Consider the following 26,103-nt stretch of genomic DNA (forward strand, 5'->3'; position numbering starts at 1 on the left):
AAACTCATTCTCACTCACCTACAGGGGCAGTGGATGCCCAGCCCCAGCCAATTGTTACCAAATAAGTGCAGGCCAGGATGACTTCATCTTTCAATGTTTCACAAGAAATCAGAAGTCTACATCTTTATGACAAATGTGTGATTTTTAAATGTCTTTAATTTTTTAAAAATCTGTGGATCACCTTTTGCTTCTAGAAAGATGGAGCAGACATACTTTATGCTATTTCTCATGTTAAGTACAGTTAAAATCCCAGACGTTATATATAAAACAAACATAAGAAGGCTCTGAAAGAGAAGGGAGCATACTGGTTAGGGAGGTCAAGACCCAAGGAATGATTCAGCGGTGAGTTCCCTGAGTTTTCTTTTTGCCTGAAATACATCACATTGGGCACTGGAGAAACCAGCAACCTAAAAATGCCAGTGGGTGCAGACAATCTCCGCCCCCCTCCCCAAGCCTGCTTTCTCTAGCCAAAGGACCAGGAAAGGAACAGATTAGAAAGACAACCTTTAGACAATACTCCCTCTATTCCAGCCCCACCTGTACCCCCATCAGCCAAGGCCAAGTGGAATGACTAGATTTCTGTCCTTGCCAGGCTGTAATGAGGTACCCCCTTCCTTTCCCCAGAAGAGACCTAATTATCCACTCAGGACTTGCACCTCTGATCAGCAGTAACAAGGCCATGTCTCCCCGTAATACCAATGGAGGCCACATGGGAGAAGTAAGGAAGTAACCCTCCTCCTCTCAGCCAGTGTGGTATCATTGAAGGCCTGGTAGGAAACTTGGACTCCCACCCCTGCCCAGCAGTAGGTGTCAGTGGAGGCCAAGGGGAGAACCCACCTGGCAGTAATGAGGCAGCACCCCGCTTCCCCACAGAAGCAATATTAAAGGACACCTGCTAAAACATAAGATATAGATAAGATCCAGAGTTTCATAACACAATAGCCAAAATTTCCAGGTCTTAATAAAAAGTGACTTCTTATAGTAACACCAGAAAAATCTGAACTTGCTATAAAAGACAATTTGTAGACCCCCAACACCAAAGTGACACAGATATTAGAATGATCTGAAAAGGATGTGTTCAATGACAAATACATTTGAAACAAATGAAAAAATAGAAATTCTCAGCAAAGAAATATAGTCTTGGCAAAGCAATATCGTATATAAATAAGAACCAAGTCGAAATTTTAGAACTAAAAAATACAGTAACTGAAACAAAAACTCGGTGAGTGGGCTCGACAAAAGAAAGGACAGGGGGCCCCGCCAGCATGGCTCAGCGGTTGAGCGTCGACCTAGGATCCAGGAGATCGAGGTTCAATTCCCGGTCAGGGCACATGCAGGGTTGTGGGCTTGATCCCCAGTGGGGGGTGTGCAGGAGGCAACCAATCCATGTTCTCTCTCCCTCCCTCTCTAAAAAAAAAGTCAATAAAACATATTTTTAAAAAGAAATGCAATGCCTTGTATGATTTAGTATTAACTTACGAGGTCCCTCCTACTGGGCTGGGGAAGAATCCTGGACTTCTGTCTTTTTCCTACACCCAAGTCTTAACTTGGGCCAGTTCCAGGCCCTTGGTCCCTGTCTTGTATTCTTGCCGGATCTCATCTCAATGCTTTGATCAGCCCTCTTAGAGGCCAGAGTTCATTCATTCATTCACTCATTCATTCATTCATTCAATAAATATTTATTGTGCACTGTTACATACCAGATTCTATTCTGGGAACTGGGGGTATTGCAGTGACCATACAGGCACAGTCCTTGCCTTCACAGAGCTTACGCTCTATAGTTCTCTCGTAGAACCAATCCCGTGGCTAAGCCCCATTTTCTGCTGTTTACACCCACAACCCACTGCCCACATGGGAAAAGGTCTGCAAAGCATCTAGCTCTACTCCTGACACCCAAAGACAGTGTGGCATCACAGAATGAGGTCAGTTTTTGAAGCTTACAGACTTGGGCACATCTTCCCTATGGCATTTTCTATGAGACCTTGTACAAGACACATCCTTTCTGAGCTTTAATATCCCTGTCTGTAAAATGGGATGGCAGCACAGTCCTCTATAGCTTAGGGCTGAGGAGACCGATACTTGTGAAGCACATAGCACCATGCCCGAACGGTGAGGGTTCTACACATAATAGATGTTTGAGTTTTGTACGTCAGAACCAGGAGGCTCATGCAGGGGGCTTGGAAGGGAGAGTGATTCAGCATCCAGCAACTGGGACGAGAGAATAGAAGAGTGTAAAAGAGGAAGCCCGAGGTCGGCAGGAGGCCCTGGAGCCCAGAAATTCAGAGCGGATGGAGAAGTGGCAGATGGTGGGCAGCAGCCCCTGACAGGATCATCTCTGGTCCCGGGGGCCTGAGATTGGCAAGCAAAGAGAAGAGAGTGCAGCGGGGCCGAGGCAGCACACAAGTCTCAGGAATCCAGATGGCAGAAGGACAGGGGCCGTGGCAGGCCACCACCAAGTCCCCAGATCTACCTACATCACTGCTTTGCCTTCTTCACTCTACAGCAGTCCCCACCGCCTCTCAGGAACCTCACACCATCCATAGTCCATCCTTTCCAACCTCTCCCTCTCTACTACTATTTTCAGATCAGTATTTGAACATGCTCAAATCTTTCCTTCCTTAAAAACAAACAAGCAAACCAATTCTCAACTCCAGATCCCACAATTCTACCCTATCATTTCTCCTTCCCTTCACTGCCAAACTTCACCATCTCCTTCCCACTCCTCAACTCATTCCAGCCTGGCTTCTACCCCCAATAGTCTGCTGATCCAGCTCATGTCCAATCACCAATAACAATAAAAGACTTACTGTGCATCCTGATGCAGGCCCTCCTTAGTCTCTGGACCTCTAGTCTGCAAATGTGAAGTTGGAGAGATAGCTGGTTTCCTTGTGCTGTGCAAGAGGGATATAGGGCCCCACACTACCTCCCCTATAATTAGAAACAGTATAATGATAAAGAACATCTGCACTGCATTTCAAGTCACAAAGGGACAGAACGTGTTCCCTGCTCAGAGCCTGTTAATGGTTTCCCAGTGACACTTAGAATAATTCCCAAACTGCTTCATACCAAACCTTCCAGGGTCTGGCTCCTGCCCTTGTCTCTAACCAGCCTCACCTACCACTTTGTGCACTCACCCCTCACTCCTTTCTGTCCCTGCTGGCTCTCCTCAATCACACAAAACTTATTCTTGCCATTCCTGTCCCAGGACTCTTGCCCTTACTGTTTGCTTTGCCTGAAAAGTTAGGCTGTCCCATACAGAAGCTACTAGCCACGTGTGACTACTGAAATGTGGCTGCTCTGAACTGTGACAAGTGTGAAATGCACACAGGTTTTGAGGACTTAGTTCACACACACAAAAAGAGAGAACTAAAAATATCTAATTAATGGTTTGGTTCAGTACTGGCTTCCTTTTGAACTGGTAGTATTTTGGATATGTTAGAAATGTAGGCTTATGAGTACTGAATATGCAGATATTTGAACTATATTATTGGAATATGTAATTAAAATTCAGTTCAGCCATTGCTTTTTTACTTTAGAAAAATAGAGTTTAATTTTTAGAGCAGTTTTAAGTTCACAGCAGAAGTGAATGGAAAGTACAGAGCGTTCCCATATGCCTCCTCCCGCCTCCCCTAACCTGCGCACGTCCCAGCTATCATCCCGCACCACAGCGATACATTTGTTACCACCGATGACCTTACATTAATACATCATTATCCTCCAGAGGCTGCAGTTTATGTTAAGGTTCACTTTTAGTGTTGTACATTCCATGGGTTTTGACGAATGTATAATGGGGGTACATGTATTTACCATACGGAATAGTTTCATACTTTGAAAATCCTCTGTGCGCTGCCCAGAGGATTCATCCCTCCCTCCCTCTTAACCCCCGGCACCCGGCAACTACTGCTCTCTGTTTTTTTCCTTTTCTAATGTGGCTACTAGAAATTATGTATCTATTGGACAGCATTGCTCTAGACCTTCACAGGGCTTTCCCTCCTCTGTTCAGGCTCTGCTCGTTCCCCTCAACGAAGCTTTCCCTGACCACCCTGCCCTATTTAAAAGAGCAGCTCCCACTGTCATGTTTTCCTTTCTACTTTCTACTTCTTTCTTCTTCCTACTCCTTCTTCCACATGAACAACTGCTTTAGTCATTTACTGTCTAATTTAGTCATTTAATGTCTGTCTCCCCTATTAGAATTTAAGTTTTATGAGAGCAGATACTTTTCTCTTGTTTATTGCTGTGTCCCCAACTCCTCTAACAGTACCTGGTACACAGTAGGCTCCCAATAAGTATTTGTTTAATTGATTAATACTTTTTTAAAAAAATATATCTTTATTGATTTCAGAGAGAGAAAAGGAGAGAGAGAGAGAGAGAGACAAACATCAATGATGAGAGAGTCATTGATCAGCTGCCTAGCCCGCAACCTGGGCATGTGCCCTGATCAGGAATCGAACCCTGATCTCCTGGATCCTAGGTCGATGCTCAACCGCTGAGCCATGCCTGGCCGGGCAAGAATTTCTAAAACATGCAGTACCTGACTATTTAGTCAGGGGCATAGACCTCTTTTCCCTTAGATTGTCAAATAAAAAAATGACAACCACCAACACAATAATAGCCGTCCAGTGTGAATGAATCAAAATTATACCTATTTTTTGGTCAGATCAGCAAAAAATATATTTTTTGGTGTGCCCCAGAATTTTAGTAATTAGCTTATGTGTACCATGAGATGAAAAAGGTGAATATCACTGTACTAGATCTTTGACTTGAATAAATGGGTAGGTAGTGGAGCCATTTTCTCAGATGGCAAAGACTGGGAGAGGGACAGTTTTGTGGGTGGTAGGGAGCAGATATCAAGAGTTCCATGTGGGCCTGGCGGGGTGCGGCTCAGCAGTTGAGCATCAACCTAGGATCATGGTTCGATTCCCGGTCAGGGCACCTTGTGGACTCGATCCCCAGCAGGGGGTGTGCAGGAGGCAGCTGATCAATGACTCTCTCATCACTGATGTTTCTGTCTCTCTCTCTCTCCCTCTCCCTTCCTTTCTCTGAAATCAATAAAGATATATATATTTTTAAAAAGAGTTGCATGTGGTATAAAAAGATGGCTCCATGTTACTAATCATCAGAGAAATGAAAATTAGAACCACAGTGAGATATCACCTCATACCTATCAGAATGGCTATCATCAATAAATCAACAAACAACAAGTGTTGGTGAGGATGTGATGTGGAGAAAAGGGAACCCTTGTGCACTCTTGGTGGAAATGCAGATTGGTGCAGCCACTGTGGAAGACAGTATTGTTGTTCCTTAAAAAAGTAAAAATAGAACTACCTTATGACCCAGGAATTCCACTTCTGGGTATAAATCTGACCAAAACACTAATTTGAAAAGATATATGCACCCTTATATTTATTGCAGCATTATTTACAATAGTCAATAAAGATATGGAAGCAACCCAAGTACCCATCAATAGACAAGTGGATAAAGAAGGGAACATAGTCAATAATATTGTAATAACTATGTGTGGTGTCAGGTGGGTACTAGAATTATTGATGGGGTCACTTCGAAAATTATATAATTGTCTAACCACTAGGCTATACACCTGAGACTAATATAAAATAATATTAAATGTCAACTGTAATTGAAAAATAAAATAAGTAATAAAAATGGAGTTCTATGTGGGACATTTTGAATGTGAGATGCCTATTAGACATCCAGGTGGGAATGGGGATGTCAAGGAGGCAGTTGGATATGAGTCTAGAGCTGGCAGGACAGAGATATAGATGGGATACAAATCTGGATGTCATCAGTGTACAGACGGGAGGGACCAATCAGAGAAAGGTGGGAGGAAAATGTTCTAGGCTGAGCTTAGAAATCTTTAAGGTCCCTCCCAGTTTGGGGATTCTGTGCTATTTCCTCTGTTTGAATAATTCTAACTGCACAAGGCTCCAGCTTCTACACATACTCATGTTCACCTTCACCTTTGATTGGACACCTGTCTGATTCCAGAGGAACAGGTTGGGGTAGAGGACAATAGTGGCAGGAGCCCTGGCCAGGTAGCTCAGTTGGTTGGACCATCATCCTAATGAGCCAGGGTTGCGAGTTTGATCCCCTGTGGGGAACATGCAAGAATCAGCCACTGGGAGCATGGATGGGTGGAGTGGCAATCGATGCTTTTCCCTCTCTCAAGTCAGTTAAAGAAAACAGTGGAAAGAAAAGGCAATATGGACGAGTAAAGCTTCTCTATGAAGCCAGAGGACTGAAAGAGTTGCTATTTAAGCAAAGACCTAGAAAGTGTCCCTTTCCTGTGCTCCCTCCCAGGTACCCTGTTCTCCTCCCATCTCAGAACAAATCAGCTAAAGTATAATTGCCCTTTTGCTTGTCTATCTCCCACCTAGACTGTGAGCAGCATGAGTTCAGGGGCCATATCTGTCTGATTCCCTTTTTGAACAAAGCTCTGCTTGGCACTGAGTTGATGCATAAGTAGTGCTTGCTGAATGGTTAGAGAGTGAGTGTCATTCTCTTGATGTGGCAGAAAGCTGAGGGCCCAAGCAGCAGCCTGGCGGCTTGTTCAGAACTCCAAATAGGCACACGGGTAGGAAGTTGTTTCGGCACCCTTCCAAGGAGAGAACCCTGCTTAGGTGTTTGGTTGTGAGGTGTGAGGTGCCCTGGTTCCAAGGTCACTAACTTCCAGAGGGAGTCAGTAGAGGCCTTCAGTTGGTGAAATGGGGGGATGGTAGAGGAGAATTCTTATGAGACCCAGAGAACATTGTAGAAGGGAATCCTTTTTAAGTGCCTGTCCCCTAAACCATCCTGAGAATCCTCAAGGACAAAGACACAGTCAGATTCACTTCTGTGTTCCTGACAGAACCCAGAACTGTTCCCAGTACATAGTACTCCTCAATAAAAGATTGCTGAAATGAATCAAAGCCCAGTAGCCCAAGGTTACGGGCTGGCTGCCAGCTGCAAAAAGCTTGGCACATCTCACCAGCAGCTCCATCCCAGGGTAGCACTGCAGGAGCTAGAGCCCCAGGGAGACACAGTTGAATGTCCTAAGTCTTAGGTCCGGAAGCTCCACCTTCTCACAGCCCACAGCATGAATAATTCAGGACAGGATTGGTGGTCACATTTGGGAAGGACGTTGAGGTTGGAGGAGAGAGAAAACTTTAGATGCTCTCTAGTCAGAGAGACTGGGACTTCAGGCTTCCTAGGTGATTGACAGCCCTCCCCCACGAGGTCTGCTCAGCTTCCCAGTCTTCCAAGGCCCTGCCCACAGGTACCAGCAGCTATGGAGACTCAGTCTCATACCCAGGCTCCCCACACTTGCTGTGTTTTCAGCTTGTCTTCCCCCTCAGCACCCATGTTCCCCTCTCACCAGGGAAGGGCTTTTGCACTCATTTCTAAGCTGAGAATAATTTCTTTTTAGGATCAGGCCGAATTCTCCTGGGCTGAGGCCTCTGCAGGCTTCTGTGGAATGATGTTCCTACTGGCCTAGGTATGGTTTAGGTTACAATTATGGACTTCTGACCTTTCTCTGGAAGTCTCAGAGGTACCTGTGGTCCAGGGAAAAGAACTCTTGGCTGAGTTAAAGGACTTGGGCTCTTTGCCTTGGCTTCAGACAGTGAGAGCAACAATTTCAGCATGAGGTTTGGAGACAGGCCTGGGCTCTAACCCAAGATGCAACACTAGTTTGCTTTGTGGGCTTCAGTAATTATTTGACCTCTCAGTAGTTTCCTTATTTGTAAGTTGAGGATAATAAAGGTATCTACCGCACAGAGTTATGGGGAAGATTTAACCAGATAATATACGCAAAATGCCAGGGCATTGTCTAGTGGTCACTAGGAGTTTAGTAAATGGTGGTTCCTTTCCCTTATTTAATGTGGGAGAACACAGAAGGTTTCAGGGGGTGGAAATCATCCCTTCCCATCCCCCTGTTCCTTCTTGGGATCAGAGCTTTCTCATCTTTTTTTTTTTTTTTTTTTTAATATATCTTTATTGATGTCAGAGAGAGGAAAGGAGAGGGAGAGAGAGACAGAAACATCAATGATGAGAGAGCCATTGATCGAGCCCACAACCCGGGCATGTGCCCTGACAGGGAATCGAACCCTGATTGCCTGGATCCTAGGTCCACGCTCAACCGCTGAGCTACGCCCAGCCAGGCAGCTTTCTCATCTTTTGCTGGGACTATTGTAATGGTCTCCTGGCATAGCCATCCACACCCATCTCGTACCGGTCCTTGAGATACCTTCCCTCTTCTGTTTTCCACTTTTCTTGACTGTTCGTAACCATATAATTCAGACTAAATTTCTTAGTTTGAAGCTCGAGGGCCTCTGTAAATTGGTCCAACCCACATTTTCCCAACAGTTACAGTGAAGAAAAAAAAGAACATAGGGTGTTGCCTGAAGACATGGATTGCAGTCCTGTATTGGATACTTTCTTTCCAGATGGCTGAGTAAATCATCTAATCCCTTTCTACAGCCAGAAATGGAGGATCATAATACTGCCTCATGGGATGCTTTATGATTTATATCTAACTGTCTATCTTTACTGCTAAGCCCAGTGGAGTCAATGGGCAGGGGCCAGATGTATCCTGTCCATCATTGTATCCTTAGCACCAAACACAGGATCTGGCACGTGGTAGATGTTCGGTAGGTATTTGTGGAATGAATAAATAGGGTTTTGAGGATTAGATATGGCATGACCAGGTAAAGCACTGTCACGGTTTCCAGGAGGCATGCCCAAACAGTAGCTGTTGCTATGCAAGTTACTGTTGGGGTGACTTTAGGCAAATACCCTCCCTTCTCTGACATAGCCACTTATCTGCCCTGTGAGAGAACTGAAGGCATTCCTGGCTCTTATTTTCTGTGTTCCTAGGCAGAGCGTGCATAAGGAAGTCAATAAATGTTTTCTCAGTGGATGAAGCCTCTTCCAAGGTTGATGCTGTCTAAACAGGAGTCTGAGTTCCTTCCCGGGCCTGGTTCCCCTCTGCCCTTTACCCCGCGGGGAAGATGGGGCCTCCTTCTGGTCTCTCCTACATTCAGTGCCTGAAGCCAGGCGAGTACGCGGAGCGGCGGGGTGCTCTTGGGGAGCGGGAGCTCCAGGCCGGGGAACGGAACGTGGGTTTAGGGCAAGAGAGGGGCAGGCAGAGGAACGGGCTGTTCCAGAACCGGGTTCCGGGCTGAGAGCGACTCCGCGGCCCGCGGCGCGGCGCTTCCAGGGGCGGGCCGGGTAAGCCAGGCCAGGGTCAGCTGGCGGCCGCGGGGCCCGCGCGGAGAGGGTGCCGGAGCGGAGGGCGGGGAATGTGGGAGTGCGAGTTGGCCCGGGGACACCGGGGGCCGCAGGGGAGGAGTTGTGGGGAGAGGGACGAGAGATTGGGCTCCGGGAGGCGAGAGGACGCCGGGTCAGTGTGTGTGTGGGGGGGGGGGGCGCGGGACGGCCCTCGGGCAGGGTCGCGCGGGGAGGTCGGAAGCGGCCTCGGGTGGGGTGCAGGGCGGGGGGAGCGCGCATCGGAGGGCGGGGGGCGGTGTCGGCGCCGGGGGTGGGGGAGCGGGTTGGGCGGCTGCGCCGGATCCGCTTCAGCCGCTGCCGCTAGGGCGCGGGGGGCGGGGGGCTCGGCTCCTGAGCTCGGCCATTGTGGGAGCCGCTCCCCTCGGCTCCGCAGGCTGCGCTCCTCTCCACTGCGCTACAGCCCGGGGCGCGCCCCGCCGCCGCCGCCGCCGCCGCCGCCTTGCTGCTGTCGCCAGCCGGTCTTCCCTCCTTGGGCTCCCAGGGTAAGGAGCGGGGCGCGGGCTGGAGGCAGGCTCCTGCCTGATGGCACGGGGTGCGCGGTGGCGGCGGGGCGCGTGCTTGACGCGCGGGGCGGCCGCGCCCGATCCCTGGTGGCTGGCAGCCGCGAAAGGCGGGTTGACAGGCGCGGGCATCGCAGCCGTGCCGCCTCGCACCTGCAGCTCCGGTGGCCCGCGCCGGGTATCGCCGAGCGCGCCGAGCTGGGGTATCCCTTCGGGGGGCCCAGCTGGGGCCAAAGAGAGGCGTGTTCTCCGGGAAAATGGGACACCGAGCCCTCTCGGGCCGGGAGAGAGACCTGCGGGAGCGCGCCGGGCCGGGCAGGGAAGGTCGCTTCCCGGCCCCAGGTCTCGGCCGCTGGCCTCCGCGTCCGCCGGGTCCCGTTGCGCGTACACATGGCGCGGCCCCGCTCTTTGTCAGCCGCGCGCGGCGGGCGCGCGGACCCACCCGCGTCACCCCCGGCTCGCGGCGCGCCCCGTCTCGCGTCGCGGGGAAGGAGGAGCGGGTGAGGTGCGGGGAGGGCCGCGGCGGGAGGGCGCCAGGTGAGGCGCGGGTCGCACACCCGGCCTGCAGCCCTAGGAGCGGGTTGGGGGCGTGGGCGCGCGCTCCCGTGAACCCGGGATTGATGGAGTGACTCAGGTGACCGAGGGGTGGGGCGAGAACCCCGAGGTCAAACAGGTGTTTGTGGGGGTCGAGAGACTGACCCGGGTAGAGCCGTGGAGGGCCGGTTTCTTGGGGAGGAGGCCTGGGATGAGCGGGCCTTTGTAGTAACATGGGCCTCTTGGGGAGGGATGGGCGGATCTGGGATGAAGCAGGTGGTCTGAGAGGAGGGGCGTTTCCTTGTCCAGGGCTCAGGGTAGGGATGGAAGCATGGCCTGAATTTCCCGGCGGTGGGGGCAGTCACTTCAGCACCTGATCTGCTAAAAGAGGTGGGAGGTGGCACCAGAAGGTAATTGGGGGGAGGGGAAAATGCTCGGAACACGGGCAAAGATGTGCCAGGACCTGGGCCTCTCCTTTCTGTCTTCTGTGGCTGGATTCCTTTTTTATGTTCCATAGGAAGAGGGTTCGTATGCTACTGCACAGGAGGCACCCTGGCAGGGCTGTTCTGTCTGCCTGAGGCTGCCTAGAGGCCTCTTGCTCTGTTTGATGTTTCTTTTGTTATCTGTTCGAATTCTGTGCCTACGGTGGGGATCTGCCAGTGACCCCGGAGGCTCTCTCTGCCCCTTGCTGCCTCCGGGCTGAGATTCCCGGAATTCCAGAGGATCTGTGCCCAGAGATCCATGGTGTCCAGTCATTTAGGCCGCCTCCCTGACTCCTTACAGCTGTGTGCAGGTGTTCCCCCCTAAGGGAAAGTCCTTGGTCTCCTGCCCTCCCAGGGACACTAGAGCTACCGTGAGAGCTGGTTACTTGGGCTGAATATGGGGCCCACAGGGAGGCTGGTAGCTGAAGGCATGCTCCATCCAGGCTTTGATGAGGCCGTTGGGGTGGTGGGCCATGTGTAGCAGATGGTTCTGGGAAGTGAGCTTGGCCTGGCTGAGGGAAGGCTGCCCAGCCTGGCTGGTGGAGCCCAGCTGGCCCCAGAATGATTGTTTCCTCTCAGCTAGCTCCACTAGCTAAACTGACCAGAAAAACTGACTTTCTGTACCACCTCTCCCACTCCCCATGCTGTGCCTCTTATTCCTGCAGCCCTTGGGATAAGCAAATGGACATTATATCTAATGCCTGTTGTGTGCCATGCATGGTGTCAGCCAGTTTTACATTTGCATTTCACTGGGGTCTTGGAACATCCTCTCAGGTGAAACATTACCCCCATTTTGCAGATGAGGAAACTGAGTCTCAGAGAGGTGAAGTGACTTGCCCCAGATCACACCAATTGTAAGTGGCCGAGCCAGAATTTATACCCAGGCCTGTCTTGCTCCAAGTTTAGAACTTTTCCTAATATATCTGCCAGTGACAGAATGGGAGGAATAAGGAATTTCTGCCTATTCTAGCTCATGCTTTGCTTCGTGCTTGCCAGTGAGATCTTCCTTTAGCTTTTGAAAATACTTTCCATCTGTTGCCCTATTTTATCCTTATAACATTCCTGGGAGGTAAGTAGAACAGGAATCTGTTTATTGAGTGCTTATTGGACGCCGGACACTGTTAAGTACTCTATCTGCAAGATCTCATTTATTCCTCGCAAACAACCCTGTCAGGTTATGTGCTGTCATCATTCCCATTTTCTAGGTGAGGATGTTGAGGCTCAAAGAGGTTAAATGGCTTCCCCAGTGTCATACAGCTAGTAAGTGGTGCGGTAGAATTTGAATCCACATCTTTCAATCTGTGGAACCTGTAAACTTAATCCTCCAGATGTACCAAGTAGCAATCATAGTGGTTATTCGTAATAGGAGCTGCCTTTTATACAGTGTTTTAAGATTTATAGACATCTTCATATATATTACCTCAGGTGATTTCCCCAAAACCTCGTGAATTGGTATTACCACGAATTATCATCAACCCATTTTCCAGATGAAGAAACTGAGGTTCAGAGAGATGAAATCAGTGGCAGAACCAAAACTAGAACCTCTATCTCTAGAGTCCCAGTGTTCCTTTAGTGACCCCTTCGTTCTGTTCACAGTGCACTCCTCTTTCTTCCAGATCATTTCTCCCTGGGCCCCCGGGGCCCTGCTGCTGCAGCCCTACCCGGGCCATGTCTTCCTCAGATGAAGAAACGCTCAGTGAGCGGTCATGCCGGAGCGAGCGGTCATGTCGGAGCGAGCGGTCTTACAGGAGCGAGCGGTCAGGGAGCCTGTCTCCCTGTCCCCCAGGGGACACCTTACCCTGGAACCTGCCACTGCATGAGCAGAAAAAGCGGAAAAGCCAGGATTCGGTGTTGGACCCTGCGGAGCGTGCTGTGGTCAGAGTCGCTGGTAAGAGAGGCCCGGAGCGCGCTGGGGGCCTTGGCGCTCTGGGGGAATGGGCCACTGAGCACTGGCTGGCCGGCAGTGCAGGGGTCCAACCCAGGGCTCTCTGACAAGGCAGCTGGAATCAGATTTGTTAGTATTACTACTGGAAAGATGACAAAGTAACATTAAAGAAAAACTTGAAAGAGGAAAACCTGCCACCCCAATCCCTCCATGCTAGCACGAGACCTGTTTTCATTTTTACGACGTCTCCCCTGCCTTTGTCCCCATGCAGTTGTATGTTCCATGCAGCTGCCTTCATGGCTTATGGGCCATTCTAGATCTGACTTTTCCCCTTACTTTTATAAGAAAAAGATTTTCCATATTACAGCTTAGTCTTTATAGTTACCATTTTTAAAGGCTGTGTAATAAGATTTCGTGATTTTTAAAACCCTGTTCACTTTTCACTTTCTCTCCGTAATAGACAATGCTGCAGTGAACATCTCTATGAATAATAACACTGGACTTCTGTTGAGTTATTTCCTTGGATTAAAGTCCTTGGGCTGGGCAGTGTCACTCACATTGCCTTCTAAAAGTGTGTACACGCTTACCCTATCTGAAGTGCGAGGGCTGGGCGGCCTCCTCCTGTGGTGGGAGGTGCCTGCTTCTCCTTTGCCAAGCAGCAGAGTAGTGTGGTGCAGTGGTTATGAGTGCAGGTTTTGGAATCAGAGAGGCCAGTGCTAGATTGTGGCCCTGCCCCTGACCAGCTGTGTGTCTCTGGGCAAGCCTCTTATCCTGGCTGAGCCTCAGTTTCCCCATCTTAAGAATGCTCCCTGTGCAGGGCAGCCTTGAGGCTTGGATAAGATAATGTATGTGAAGCTCTTAGCATGTTTTTTGGCTCAGTGAAGAGCTTTGTGAAGTGCTCTCTCTGCTGCTTCCACTGAAGGCATCCAGAGCTGCTTCTGTGGGTTGTGCTCAGCATGTCGGCAGGTGTTGGCGCCAGAGTGCAGACAGAAAGACAGACAACAGACAGAGCAGTGCCTGCAGCTAATTCAGTAACATCGCCCACTTTCATTCCATCACCGAAACCTGTCCTGCTTTTGTGTCTCTCAAATAATGCCCCTGTCCCCCTCTGCTTTAATCATCCTCACCTGGACATGTCACCCACCATCTGACAGCTGTTACTCAGCTGCTTATAAACCTCCTTTGGCCCATCATTGCCTGTGAAATAAAGACTACAGCACAAAGACCCATTAAAGCCAGGCCCCAGTCTACCTCTGCAGCTTCACCTTGCACCCCCAAGCACCCTGCCACTTGAACTGTACCTTGACCCCAGACCTGCGCATCTTGCAGGATCGGACCTCTGTACTCTAACTTCTCTGCAAGGAACCCCATCACCTCCTTTAAGTGCCATATCCTCTGTCCCTAAGGCCCCAGTGGTATCCAAAGCTCCCTCCTCCGCTCTCGTATTCATACTTCTCTCTCCTCCGTGTTCCTTTGCCCAGGATAGCAGTTATCCCACAGGGTGCCTGTCACTCCCTCGGGACTGTGTCTTGTTTATGTTTTCACCCCAGCTACTTGCACAGGGCCTTGTGCATGTTGGAGATCGGCCGATATTGAATGACTGGATGAATGCAAGGAGTGTGTAGGGGAGGATATGTGACAGATTGTGATCCAGGAACAGGCAGTGGGCTGTAATGGCAAGCTAGACATTCTGTGGGCTCCAGTAGTCAGGAAAGGATTTTTAGAGGAGGTGAGCTGCAAGGCAGGAGACCTGGGAGACAGGCTGGAGAGTTTGAACTTCTGGTGTGCAGTAGGGAGCCCTTGGAGGAAAGACCCTTTGGGCCTGTGGCATCAGCCAATGAGTAGAGTTTTTAGAGCTGTCGGAAGGGGGGAGGAAGGGTTTTATAGTTCCCCGCCTTGAAGGGCCACAACTCTGGGGCCTCTGGACTTACAAACCCCTCATTCTCTAGAAGGAGTCAGAGTGGAGGTGCCTCCTCCCTTCCTTGTACCCCTAACTGCTCCTCCATCACACATACACACTTATAGATTCCTTTGTGATGATTTCCCCTTCTGGTCTTCTCCGAGGAGCCCTACAGGATGAGTTGCCTGCTGCTTAACATTCTGAGTCTAGAACACAAGTGGAGTGGACTCAACCCAGGCAAAGCCCCTCAGGATGCTGCCGGGTCAACTGAGCAAAGGGGCGGCGGGCGCTGTGCTGTGTTCGGCATCCATGCTGATCTTCTTTACATCCTGACGCTGCCAGTGACTGTCTTGAGGAGGGGGCTGGGCCAGAGAGGCTGAAAATGGGGAAGCTGCCACGGTTAAAAATAACTTGGGCGATGAGTTTGGGCGTGTTTTCTTAGGAGAGAAGAGAGGCAGCAGAGGGGGCGGGACTGCTACTTCAGGGCCTGGCTGCAATCTTCCTTTGATTTTTAGAACACCGTGGGGGTTCTAGTAATTAAACAGACAGCCTTACTCTGCAGGGAATCTTTCCAGTGAGGAGCAGGAAGGGTGTGTCTGGGAGACCCTGGGTGCTCTGAGGCTCTCTGAAGCTAGAACTTGCATTCTGGGAGGAAACGTGGAAGCTGGCTCTGGCCTATACAGTTTTCTCCTCTCCATGGGTCTGGGTTAGGAAGCCAAGTGGGGGTGTCTGAATCAGTCTCACCAAATACAGAGACCTCCCCCTTCCCTGACCCCACTGGTGTCTTAAGCTGGTCTCAGGGCTTCACCTGTGCTTGGGACACCTGGTGGGGAACCCCTGCTGATCACATGTCAGAGTGGAAAGGCATGTCAGGGCTGAGAAAGCTGCTGATCTCAGTCTACAAAAGCAGAACAGGTTTGAGGGGCTCCACGCATGCTGTAACTGATTCTTCCCATCCTAATGCTTTCCCTCTGTTTTTCTCTCTCTCTTCTTTGCCAGCCCTACTTTCAACTCCCTAAGCCCAGCCACATTGACATAGAGCAGTAGTCATTAATGTGAATGCCTTGTTTCTGTTGATCAACATGGTTTACATAGAGATTTCATAATAACTCTGCATTAGTTAGGACACATGTTAGGATCTGAGGCCTAGAGGGTTTAACGAACTACCTGTAGTCACACAGGACTGGTAGACCCAGGCCTTCTAACTCCAGGTGTACTGTTATTTCCATTTCCTTAGGCAATACCTGGCAACCAGGCCAGCCTGACTCTTCTGTAGATGACAGTATAAATAGTTGACTCAGCCTCCAGATTTACCTGAGAGACCTTCTGGTCACTTCTGGGAGAGACTGCAAGATCCTGGCTTATAGAAAAAGACAGAGACAAAGATCTAGGAAACTTTGCCTCTTTCCCTGTGGCTTTCTGTCAGCAGTGAACAACTCATTGGTGCAAGGGTAACAAGGAATTGGGGAGCTGGGGAAGTTACTCTAGAAAGAAGCTTAACTCCACAGGGTAGAAAAGGGGAGAGGAAAGAAGGCTGTATCTCTGGGGCTTGTGGGAAGTGGGGGAGAAACAAAGTGCAGAGCAGTGTCACACCCTTGCATACAGCATAACTCTAGGGGGAGCCATTCAGGCTTGTCATTATAGATTTGTATATTTATTGTGACAAGTTTCCTGCAGATGGCAGTAAAGTGTCTGGAAGAGGGGATCGTGTTTGGGCTTGGGGTTGGGTTGGGTGCATGAGGGATTCACCACCCACCTATCAATCAGGTATTCATCCACATAACATCACATATTTGGGGGCCTCTTTATACTTAGCATTGATATTCGAAGATGGCTGAAGATGTGGTCCCTTCTTCATGGAACTCAGTCTAGTTGAGAGGACAGAGGGGAAAAAATAATTGCATTCCTGTGTGTATTGTGAAAGAGGGGGAAACAGTGACTCAAGGCTAAGGACTGGCCTCCTGTTAACCAGTAGAAAGCATCTATAGGATTCATTCTTGGGAGCCCCTCAGTAGGTGCTGGTGAAATCATCACCCCCTACATCTGCTCCAGTATGGCCTCCCCCAAGAAGCCTTCCCTGATCTCTCCAGTTAGATGGCAATTGTATCTCTACCAACCCTTGTTTCATTTGGTCTTATATTAAAGTTCATTTTTTCCAAGTACGTTTCCCCTACCAGATCTGGAGCTCACTGTATTCAGGAGTTCCCATCTTACCCTTCCTGGTATTGTCCCAGGATCTCACTCTGTGAGTCTAGGCTCTGGAATCTAGAGACTCAGTGAGGCTGTGAAATGCAGCTCGTATGATGGTGGTATTTGCTCCTGCTTTCAGAGCCTAAGCTCAGCTGCTGGATTCACTCGGGCCTGCCTGGGGACAGATAACCCTGAATGTGCATGGACGGAGCCTACTACTCCGTGCATCTCTCCTCCAGGATGGGAGCTCTGAGAAGGAGCCTCTCTGCTTGTTCATTCATTCATTCATTCATTCATTCATTCATTCATTCAATTTTTAAAAAAATGGATTTAGCTCTAGCTGTGTGCCAGGTACTGTGGAGACAACTGGATCTTGAACCAGAAAACTTGGGCAAATGGCTTCACTTTTTAAAGCCTCAATTTCCATATTTGTAAAAGGGAAATGATATAGTCGGCTTCGAATGATCATTGAATGAGAATCAGAATGTACTCAGAAAACAGAGGTTAACATGCCTGTTACTACTCTTAGCAGTGTCATTCCTTGTAACTTGCCTGGGCAGTTAGAAGAGGCAGAGACTCCAGGAAGGCAGCAGTTTCCCTGGCAAGCATGGAAGGGGCTCCAGGCCTCTTGGTTCCATCCCTTTCTTTTGTTCACTCTAGGGCTTTGTCAGAGAGTAGATGGAAGTGTTTTTTTTTTCTGGCCAAGCCCTGGTGGGAAGAGGGAATACAGCAGTGGGAAATGGGCCCTAAAAACAGTTCCACTGGGAACTCTTACTGCAGAGCAGACAACCTTCCTTACCCTGAAGCTGTTCAAGTTTTGCACCTAAGGAGGCTCTCTCCTTTCCAGCTTTTCTCCTTCCCAGTTTCTTTACTTTTGGACGGTACCCTCAGAGTCCCTGGCCCTGTCCTGGAGCTTGGTTTTAGTGGCAGAGAGATGAGAGAAGAGAGTTTCCTGAAAGTGGGGCAGAATGAATTGTAGCTACATACCACCAGCTCAGCTCCAGCTCTTTGAAAGTAAATCTGGGTCACAGTAGCTGGAGGGATGGAAAATGACCACGTGGGCAGAATTCTGTGCAGGCAGCTAAAAAGACAGCCAGGCTGTCCTTTCTCTGAGGCTCAGGGTTCCTGTGGGACCCCACCTGGTAAGGGAAGGTGGTTGCACATTGCAAAGTGCCACCTTCATGCTGTCTGTAGGACACATGTCCCATCTTGTTTTTCTAGTGACTTGCCAGGTGACATGGAGAAAGGTTTGGAATGGCAATCTGACTCATTCATACCTTTCTGGAGCAGCCAAGGCCTGAGGTTAGGAATGTGGAGGAAGGACTGGTTAATTTCAGAACTGTGGAAGGCTGTCATTTCTTTCCCATGGGATTCGAGATTAGATGCCACCAGAGGAGCTGACAATGCAGCAGGATTTAGGGCTGCATTTGTACTTTATTTCAGCAGTCCTTCCCCTGGGGAAAGGTCTGTGAACATACCTGAGTGTGAGTATTAATGACCCATCATCACCAAAGTGCTGTCCTGAGCCTGGCCAGTTACTGCGGCTAGGACCTGTTGTGATTTGGCCTTGGGTTTGCCTGTTGCCACCTGTCAGGTAGAAGCTGGCCAGCTTCCTGGCTCTGCCTTGGCTCTCCTGCAGGAGCAGAACTGGTGCTCCTAGCTGGAATCAGCTTCCCCTCCCCCCCCACCCCAGACTTAGGATGCTGCTGCAGAGAAGGTCTGGGAGCCCCTGTAACTTGAAGAGTGATGATGGGCTGACATTCCTGTCCTCAGCTGGGCTTTACCCTTACCCTAGAAGGTACCAGGCTTTTGACTTGTGGTCAAAGGGAAGCTTCTGTCTGGAGCCTTAGGGGGTGTGTCCCTGGCCATGCCCTTCCCTCTTCCTTCCCTTTTTTATTCATTTCCTTGTTTGCTCACTCTCTCACACATTCACTCAGGGGAATGGCTTTGGGAGTCAGTGGAAGTCCCAGTTCCATTACTTGCCAGTTGAGTGACCCTAGGAGGTTACTAACCTCACTGAGCCTCGCTTTCTCATGGTTAAAATGGGGGACCATGCGTGCCACCACAGAGTTTTCAGGGTGGATTAAGTGAGATGGTGGGAGTGAGGTGTTTGGCTCAGTGCCTGCTATGCAGTCAGCCCTTGGTTTGTATTGCCTATTCTCATTAATGTCATTCATTAACTCATACACTTGTTCGCTCCTTGATGAATGTGTCGATTCATCCCTTTACTCATTTACTGATCATGTACTTGCTCATTTAACAACTATTCCTAGGACTGCTTTGTGCTAGGCTCAGCCTGGGCTTGAAAACCCAGCCCCCACCTGTGAAGGCCGCCGTATACACTGTCAGTCCAGAGAGACTTATGAGGAAGTTCTGCGAGGGAGGGGCTTCCCCCTGCTCCCACCCCCAGTCCCAGCTTAGAGCAGCAATAGTGCTTCATTGGGACTTGGAAAAAAAAATAGGAATTTGTCACACAACCTGAAGAGAGAAGGCATGTGCTGTTGGCTTATTTCTTATTCTTGCTCTCCTTTCTTTGGCCTCAGTAGAAAGGGAGGAAGGGAAATGAAGAGAGAACAGCTGGTGGGAGTTAGGAATTAAAGAATCCTGAGGGTGGTTTGGGAAGTTGAACTCTGGACTCAATCCAGGAGCTTCTGAGAGCTGATGCCAGCTGGGGTCACCTCATAAATAACAGCAGGAAAAGCTACTGTGTACTGAGTCCTAGATGTGTGCCCGGCATTGTATGTGTATCACTTAATCCTCACAAACCCTGGGAGGTAGTTGCTGTTCTCCCTGTTTTATGGAAAAGTTAAGGAACTTGTCTGAGGTCACAGAGTAAGCAGAGCGGAGCTGGGAGACAGCGTTACGGACTATGTAGGGCGCCCCCTGGAATACAACTTGTGCAGTATGCCCTTTGCAGTCATTCATTGCAGTGACTCAGGTTGGCCTAATTCCAGATCCTCTGCATTCAGACATATACTAAAGCGGTGAGAATAGTATCATGAACCCCCTTCACTCAGATTCAAGAATGATCAGTTCGCGGCCAATCGTATTTCATTCACGCACCCCACTTCTGCCTCCCCAGTTACATAGACGGAAGTTCGAGTAGTCACATACTTTCACCTCCTACACTTTTAAACTATTATACCACCTTTCCCCAGTAAGAAATTTATTGATTTATCTGCCCAGTAGTCATATCTGAAGAGTGGAACCAATCACACTTGACCCATTTCCCAGAGGCACCATAAGGAATTCCGCTCCAGGGCCCCAGGGTTAGTGTCCCCTTTCAGTGTTCTGGTCCTTTCAGCTTGAGGTTCATGCCCCACTCCCAGAATGCCCAGAGCTAGGCTAGAGTGTGAGGAGGGTCAGAGCTAGGCTAGATCCGGGATTTGAATCAGGACCCTGCCAGAGTGATTGAGAAAGTACCCTGGAAATGGATTTCGAGGATTCGGTCTCAAGATACCGAAGTTGAGATGCAATAGGATTGAGGTCTTTAAAATCATGGAAGAATTCTGTTCTTATGAGAGGAACCTGTGCTCCAGGCCTGCACTGAGCTGTCCATACAACTCTGATCTTAACCGAGAGCTGCAACCACCGCTCTCTAGAGCCTGTGGGATTTGTGCTCAATTTCCAGGTTGCCTGTCACCACCCCTGTGTAGGTTTCTATCCTGAGGTAGTATTGGATGGGGAGATGTTGTTTCCATTGGAGGGGAGCTTCACAGGTAAGGAACCACACCTTCTAATCTGGGGAACCTCCCAAACTCCCCAAAGAGTGCAGACTGCTTGCAGCCCTGTTTGATAGGAACTTCAGAGTCTCCATACAGAATGAGACCCTTTCCTGCCCCAGAGCAGGAAGGAAGATTGGATGGGGCTGAGTGAGGGAGATTCACTTTAGCCTATTTCCAGAAAGAGAATAGAACAGTTACTTTCACAGAGAGGCTGGGATATAGCAGAGGGGTCAGTACCTTTTCTAATTACTATTGATATGTTCCAAGTGCCAGGCTTTGTGCTGAGCATCTTACATGGTTTATTTGACCTACTACTCAAAACAGCTTTAGGATGCAGATGTGCTACGGTATAGGAAACAAGAACCCGGAAAGTTCGGTAACTTGCTCAAGGTCTCCCAGTCATTAAGGGGCCAAGCTGGGAACGGCATTAGCTCTGCCTTGGGCAACCCTTTGCCTCCCCCATTACAAGGAACAGTAGTTTAATAATAGCTAGCATCTGCGCCGCACTTCAAGGTTCACAGGGTGCCTTAACACCCATTATCTCCACTGGGCCTGGAAGCCCTCCGCCGGGGAGGCTTCCCCGCCCCTCTGGGACAGCTGCCTATCAAGGGTCCAGCTCTGCTCATTTCCCCAGTAAGGACTGGAGATTCTTTGGCATTGGCTCTGACCAGCCAGGGGAGAAGGCCTAGGGAGAGGCTAAGGTGGAGAGACTTGGCTAGTTGCTATGGTAACCCAGATGGCTGAGTAACCATTTTGAGGGTTGCTATGGTGACAGGGTGCGAGCTGCTGGGTGGCAGGGATCTTGTCTTTCTGGGTGGCTGGCACCATTCAGGCCTCTTAAATTAGCGATGTTGCACTTTCTGAACAGAAGAGGGCAGCGTGATAGTGGGCAAAGGCTTCCTACCCTAGAGCAGGTTTGGGAACTTGAGGCAAAGCTTAATGTTTCCGGTAGCTGGGCAGAAAGGGAGCTTTGGCTGGGGTGTCCAAAGCTGGTATCTGCAAGCCTGGTGGGGCTGGGCCTGGAGACACCTCTCCTGAAACTAGAACTAGAGGATTTTCTTTCAAGAGTTGGCCAAAGAATAGGGCTTGGGGCAGGTCCTTCAGTGTCTGGCTCCAGCTACTGTTGGGGAATGTAAAAGGCACATGAGACAGACAGCATATCCCTGCAAGGAGGAACACAGAGAAAACACACACACACACACGCACACCCTACTAGCAGAGAATTTATTTGTAAAGCATCAGTTAACACATGTAAAATGATGCAGCATGAGCCAAGTTGAAGAGGTGCTGGGAGTAAACCTTCTAGAGGTTGGAGGAGGAGCACTGGCAGGAGAAATAATTTTGCATTTCCCTCTTGGGTCTTTGCACATGAAGTGCCCTCAGCTCTTGTGGCCACTGAATTGCATTCTCAATTGTCTTGAATCACAGATCTAGCCTAGATCCCTTTCCCCCATTTCTTCAGTCTGACATTCATGCCTTCAGCAAATATTTATTGAACATCTGCTAGGTGCAAAACATTGTGTTAGGCCCTGTGATGAAGAAAGATGAAAATGGATGTCTACTTCAACGAACTTGTGAACCAGGAGGTTCAGGAGGCAGCGATGCAGACACTCGCAGAACAATGCAGGTACCCCCATACGTGTGGTTGCTCCAGGAATGGGGGAAAGAAAATGCTGTTGGGATTTTTGCAAAGAACTTTTACCTGGGTTGATTAAAAATAACTTTCAATTCGTGTAGGGTGAGCTTTGAAGATAGGTAGGATTTCAGTAGGTGGAGTTGGGGGATGGAGGACATTCCAGGCAAAGGCTCAGAGTTTGATTATAGGAGATGTTGCACATAAGGGTATCAGGGGAGATAAGCTTATAAAGGAAGGTAGATGTCAAAATATGGAAGACTTTGAATGTCAGGCATAGATAAAGGATGCTGTCAGAGGTCATACTTTCTTCTTAAATACCTTAGCCTTCTAGCTAGTCAGAAGCCATAGGCAGCTGAGTGTTTTAGGATCATCTGGTTCACTCATTCATACATTTAATCATAATTTTAAACACATATTTAACGAGTGCCCTCTATGTGCCAGGTCACTTACTAGATACTAAGGATCCTGTGGTGAACAAGACAGACATCTCCAGCCCTCAGGGAGCTAATGATTTAGTAAGGATGAAAGACACTGAGTGATAAGTTCAAGGGTGATGGATGTTACCAAAGAGATATAGAAGGAGGCCCTGGCTGGTATGGCTCAGTTGGTTGAGTGTTGTCCATACACTGAAAGGTCACTGGTTTGATTCCCCATCAGGGCACATGCCCAGGTTGCAGGCTTAATCCCCTATCAGGGTGCATGCAGGAGGCAGCCAAGGGAAGCAGCAAATCAGTGTTTCTCTCTCTCTCCCTTCCTCTCTCTCTAAAATAAAATAATTAAAATAATTCTTGAAAAAGGAGTGTGCGAGGGCAGGAGGACCTACTAATCTGGGGTGGAAAGGGGATCAAGGCAGGCTTCCCTGTGGGAGTTTCAGCAGAGGGGTGACTTGGAGTGAGGCAGGCCAAAAGACAGCAGTGAAGGGTTATAGCCTGGGAGAAAAGTAGGTGGGAAGGCCCTGAGGCTAGAGAGCAGTCTGAAGAGCTGAAAGAAATTAAAAGTGTCTGGGCCTTAGGGAGAGGGCCACTTGAAGAGGGGTAAGTGGGGGAGGACACCATAAAAAAAAATTGGGCTTTATTTGCTTGTACTACCGTTTCCCCCCACTAGATGCCCTTCTGAGTACATCCTGGCTGCTGCTCCTCCCCCCCCCCCCCCCCCATTGCAGCCTCCTTAGAAATGCAACAGCAGTCTCACCATCAGAAGCAAAGCAAAATCATAGACCAAAAGGAGAAAGCCTCAGAGCTCTCCCAATTGTGTGGTCAGGCTATAAATTTAGACTGTTGCTTGGAAAAAGCCAAAAACCTCCCCTTCACAGGCTTCCTTCTTCCCATTTCCTCAGAAGCTGCTTTGTTCCTCTATCCTTGTAAAATTTTCTCTGTATAAAATAGGAACATCAGCCAAACATGTGGACTTCCCCCTTTCCATTCATTAGAATTCATTACTTTAAAATCTCATGGGAGCATTTAAATGCAAATCTTGTCAAGAAAGCTGTTTGAGTCTAAGAAGTCCCCTAGCCACAACCCAAACCAGAACTTTCTTCCTTGATTACCCTGTTTCTTAGTAGGAATCTCAACCCCTTGCCTTCTCCCACCAAACTTCTCAGGCCTTCAGCAAAGCCTGATTCGCAGGACAGACTTGCTTTCCTTTCTTGCCCTTGTCTTTCCTCACTTTTGGAGAACGTCAGTCCCAGTTCTTGAAGGACCTGCTCACAAAGTGGCACATGTAGCAGGAGAGGATGGGGGAACTTTTCTATTTACAGTAATGAAAACGAGGAGCAGATGTCTGTCTGGGGGTGAAGGTGGAGGTGCGTGCATGTGTATTTGTGTCTGGGCCTTCTTAGCCCTACTGAAAAAAAAAAATATATGGGAAATGCAGATGACTCAGCACTGATACAGTCAAGATTCCCCAGAGTTAGCATTTCTATATTCTCTGCTGTTTACGAAAAATGTGCTTATGCCACCAATCACCAACTCCTTGTCCTGGCTTTTCTACTAAAAGCCTTTTATTTATTTTAAAAAGAATAAACCTCAAGCTTATTCACCTCCTTTTCTTAAACTGAGCTCATTAGCAGCCTACACAAAACTGTGAACTAGCTTTTTGTAAGCACAAAGGATTAAACTGGAAGGAAATGAGCATTTGTCCAAGACCCTCCCTGTCTGTCTTCTTGTAGGCCCTTCCTTGTATGATCTATGCCTAGAACTTGGGCAGGCCTGTAAAACTTGATGGAAAAAGGTATGATTAATGACCTACTCACCCGATTTCTGATTATGGTGTGACGTGGAAACAACTAGTGTGCTCCTATTAGTGGAAAGCATCATTTCTTCTTCTTGTCATTAGTGTGCTGAGCATTGACCAAATCGTTGGCACTACTCATCCTGTACAAAGATGCAGCCCTTGCCCCCTGGGGGTAAGAAGCTGCTCTTTAAAAATCTTGAGAATGGGAACTATAATGGAAGCCCAAGTCCCAATTTTGGCTGCTCAATGTTGCATGAACTCTTTTTTTGACTTGCTAATGTACTGTTATTGTAAGATCACCCAGCCTAACTTTTTACCCGCAACCACCTCTCCACTGCCTGAAAATCAAGTTAACGATTGATTTGATGAAGCTGGGGAGGATAATGGCTGCTTGGGGGTGGCTGTGGGCAAAAAGGTCACCTGCATTGGCCTGAGTTCCTCATTCACAGCTCTTGGACCCAGGGCTGCCTAAGAATGTTGGGTTTGAAGGATACACAGCTAAATGGAGGACCAGATGGTGTTGGGAACTACCTCCTCAAAATGGTCCCAAATAAATACCTACACATGCTTAACAGTCTCCTTTCCTCGCTTGCCTTTCCCCTGACAGAGAAGCACCGGCTTCCCTTCTGCTTCCCGGACCAGTTAAGGCCCCAGAGTCCTTTTCTTTGTTCCTTAACAGTCGTGGTTCAGTCTCGGGCTCCCACACTTCTTCCCTTCGGATCTGAGTCTGTTCGCATGGCTGTCACAGTAGGAAAGTCCCGTTGGGTCTCCTCGTAGTCCCCCCCGGGGCAGTCGGAATCCCGCTTTCGTTCCGCCCTTGTCACTTGTCAGGCTCTGGCTGCTCATCCTTGGCCTGGTTTCCTTCACGGCGCTTGGCCTGCCCTCTCATTGCGAGTTCGGTTTCTTCCGTTTCTTCCGTTTCTTCCAAGCCCTTTGTTCCCGGGATTCTCTGTGGCCTCGGTGCCTTGGGCCCCGCACTGCAGCCGGCCCGGCTCGGCCCGGCCCTGCCCTCGCCCCGGCCCTGCCCTCGCCCCGGCCCTGCCAGCCCTGCGGTCTGAGGCGTCTGGGTCTGCGCTCGCCCGTCCCTTCAGCTTCTCTAGGCCCCTCTCGCAGGCCCAGCTCGGTCGCCCTCCAGCCAGGGGGCTCCCTCCTTTGTCCAGCTCCGGGTGGAGGTCAGCGCTGAACCCGGCCGCCCGCCTACCCTGGGGAGCCGGCCCCGGGGTCTCCCCGCCGCGGCGGCCGCCCGGCCTTCCCTCCTGACGCGCGTGGGGCCTCCCACGCCCCCGCCCCTCGGCTCGGCTCGGGCCCCGTCCCGGCCGCGCGCTGGTCCGCAGCCACGGGGGGAGCCCGTGTGGGCGGCGGGGCGGCCCGGGGGCCGAGGACACGCGGGCGGCGGAGGCGGAGGCGGCGGGGAGAGGGGCGGGAGCGGGCCGGCCTCCCGACAGGAGGAGCCGCCGCCGCCACGCCGGGGCGGGCTGAGGGAGGAGCGGAGCCGAGGGGCGGGGAGGCGGAAACGCGAGCCGGGACCGGCGGGTGCGAGCGGGCTGAGGAGCGGAGCGCGACTGACGGCCAGGCCGGGCGAGGCGGGCGGAGAGCGGAGAGCGGAGAGCGAGGGCGCCGTCGCCCCCCAGCCGCACAAAGGGCCGAGGCTGGGGCGCCCGCCTCAGCGCGCGGGCCTGGGACCGGCGTCGGCCGGGGCCGGAGGAGAGCGCGGCGCCGGGCGGCCATGGCTGGCTA

General features: G+C 50.0%; 1 protein-coding gene across 6 annotated transcripts in view; it reads left to right on the plus strand.

The window, feature by feature from the left end:
- The first annotated feature begins 12,466 nt into the window (after positions 1 to 12,466).
- The window catches only part of MACF1 (microtubule actin crosslinking factor 1), a 302,250-nt gene continuing 288,613 nt past the window's right edge, over positions 12,467 to 26,103 (plus strand). For all 6 annotated transcript variants that reach the window (XM_087820322.1, XM_087820324.1, XM_087820323.1 and 3 more), the window contains exon 1: positions 12,467 to 12,686. In XM_087820322.1, coding sequence (XP_087676448.1) covers positions 12,467 to 12,686 — 220 coding nt within the window. The remainder of the gene's footprint in view (positions 12,687 to 26,103) is intronic.

The sequence above is a fragment of the Miniopterus natalensis genome, chromosome 9 (assembly GCF_054644295.1).
Source record: "Miniopterus natalensis isolate mMinNat1 chromosome 9, mMinNat1.hap1, whole genome shotgun sequence".
Taxonomy (NCBI): domain Eukaryota; kingdom Metazoa; phylum Chordata; class Mammalia; order Chiroptera; family Miniopteridae; genus Miniopterus; species Miniopterus natalensis.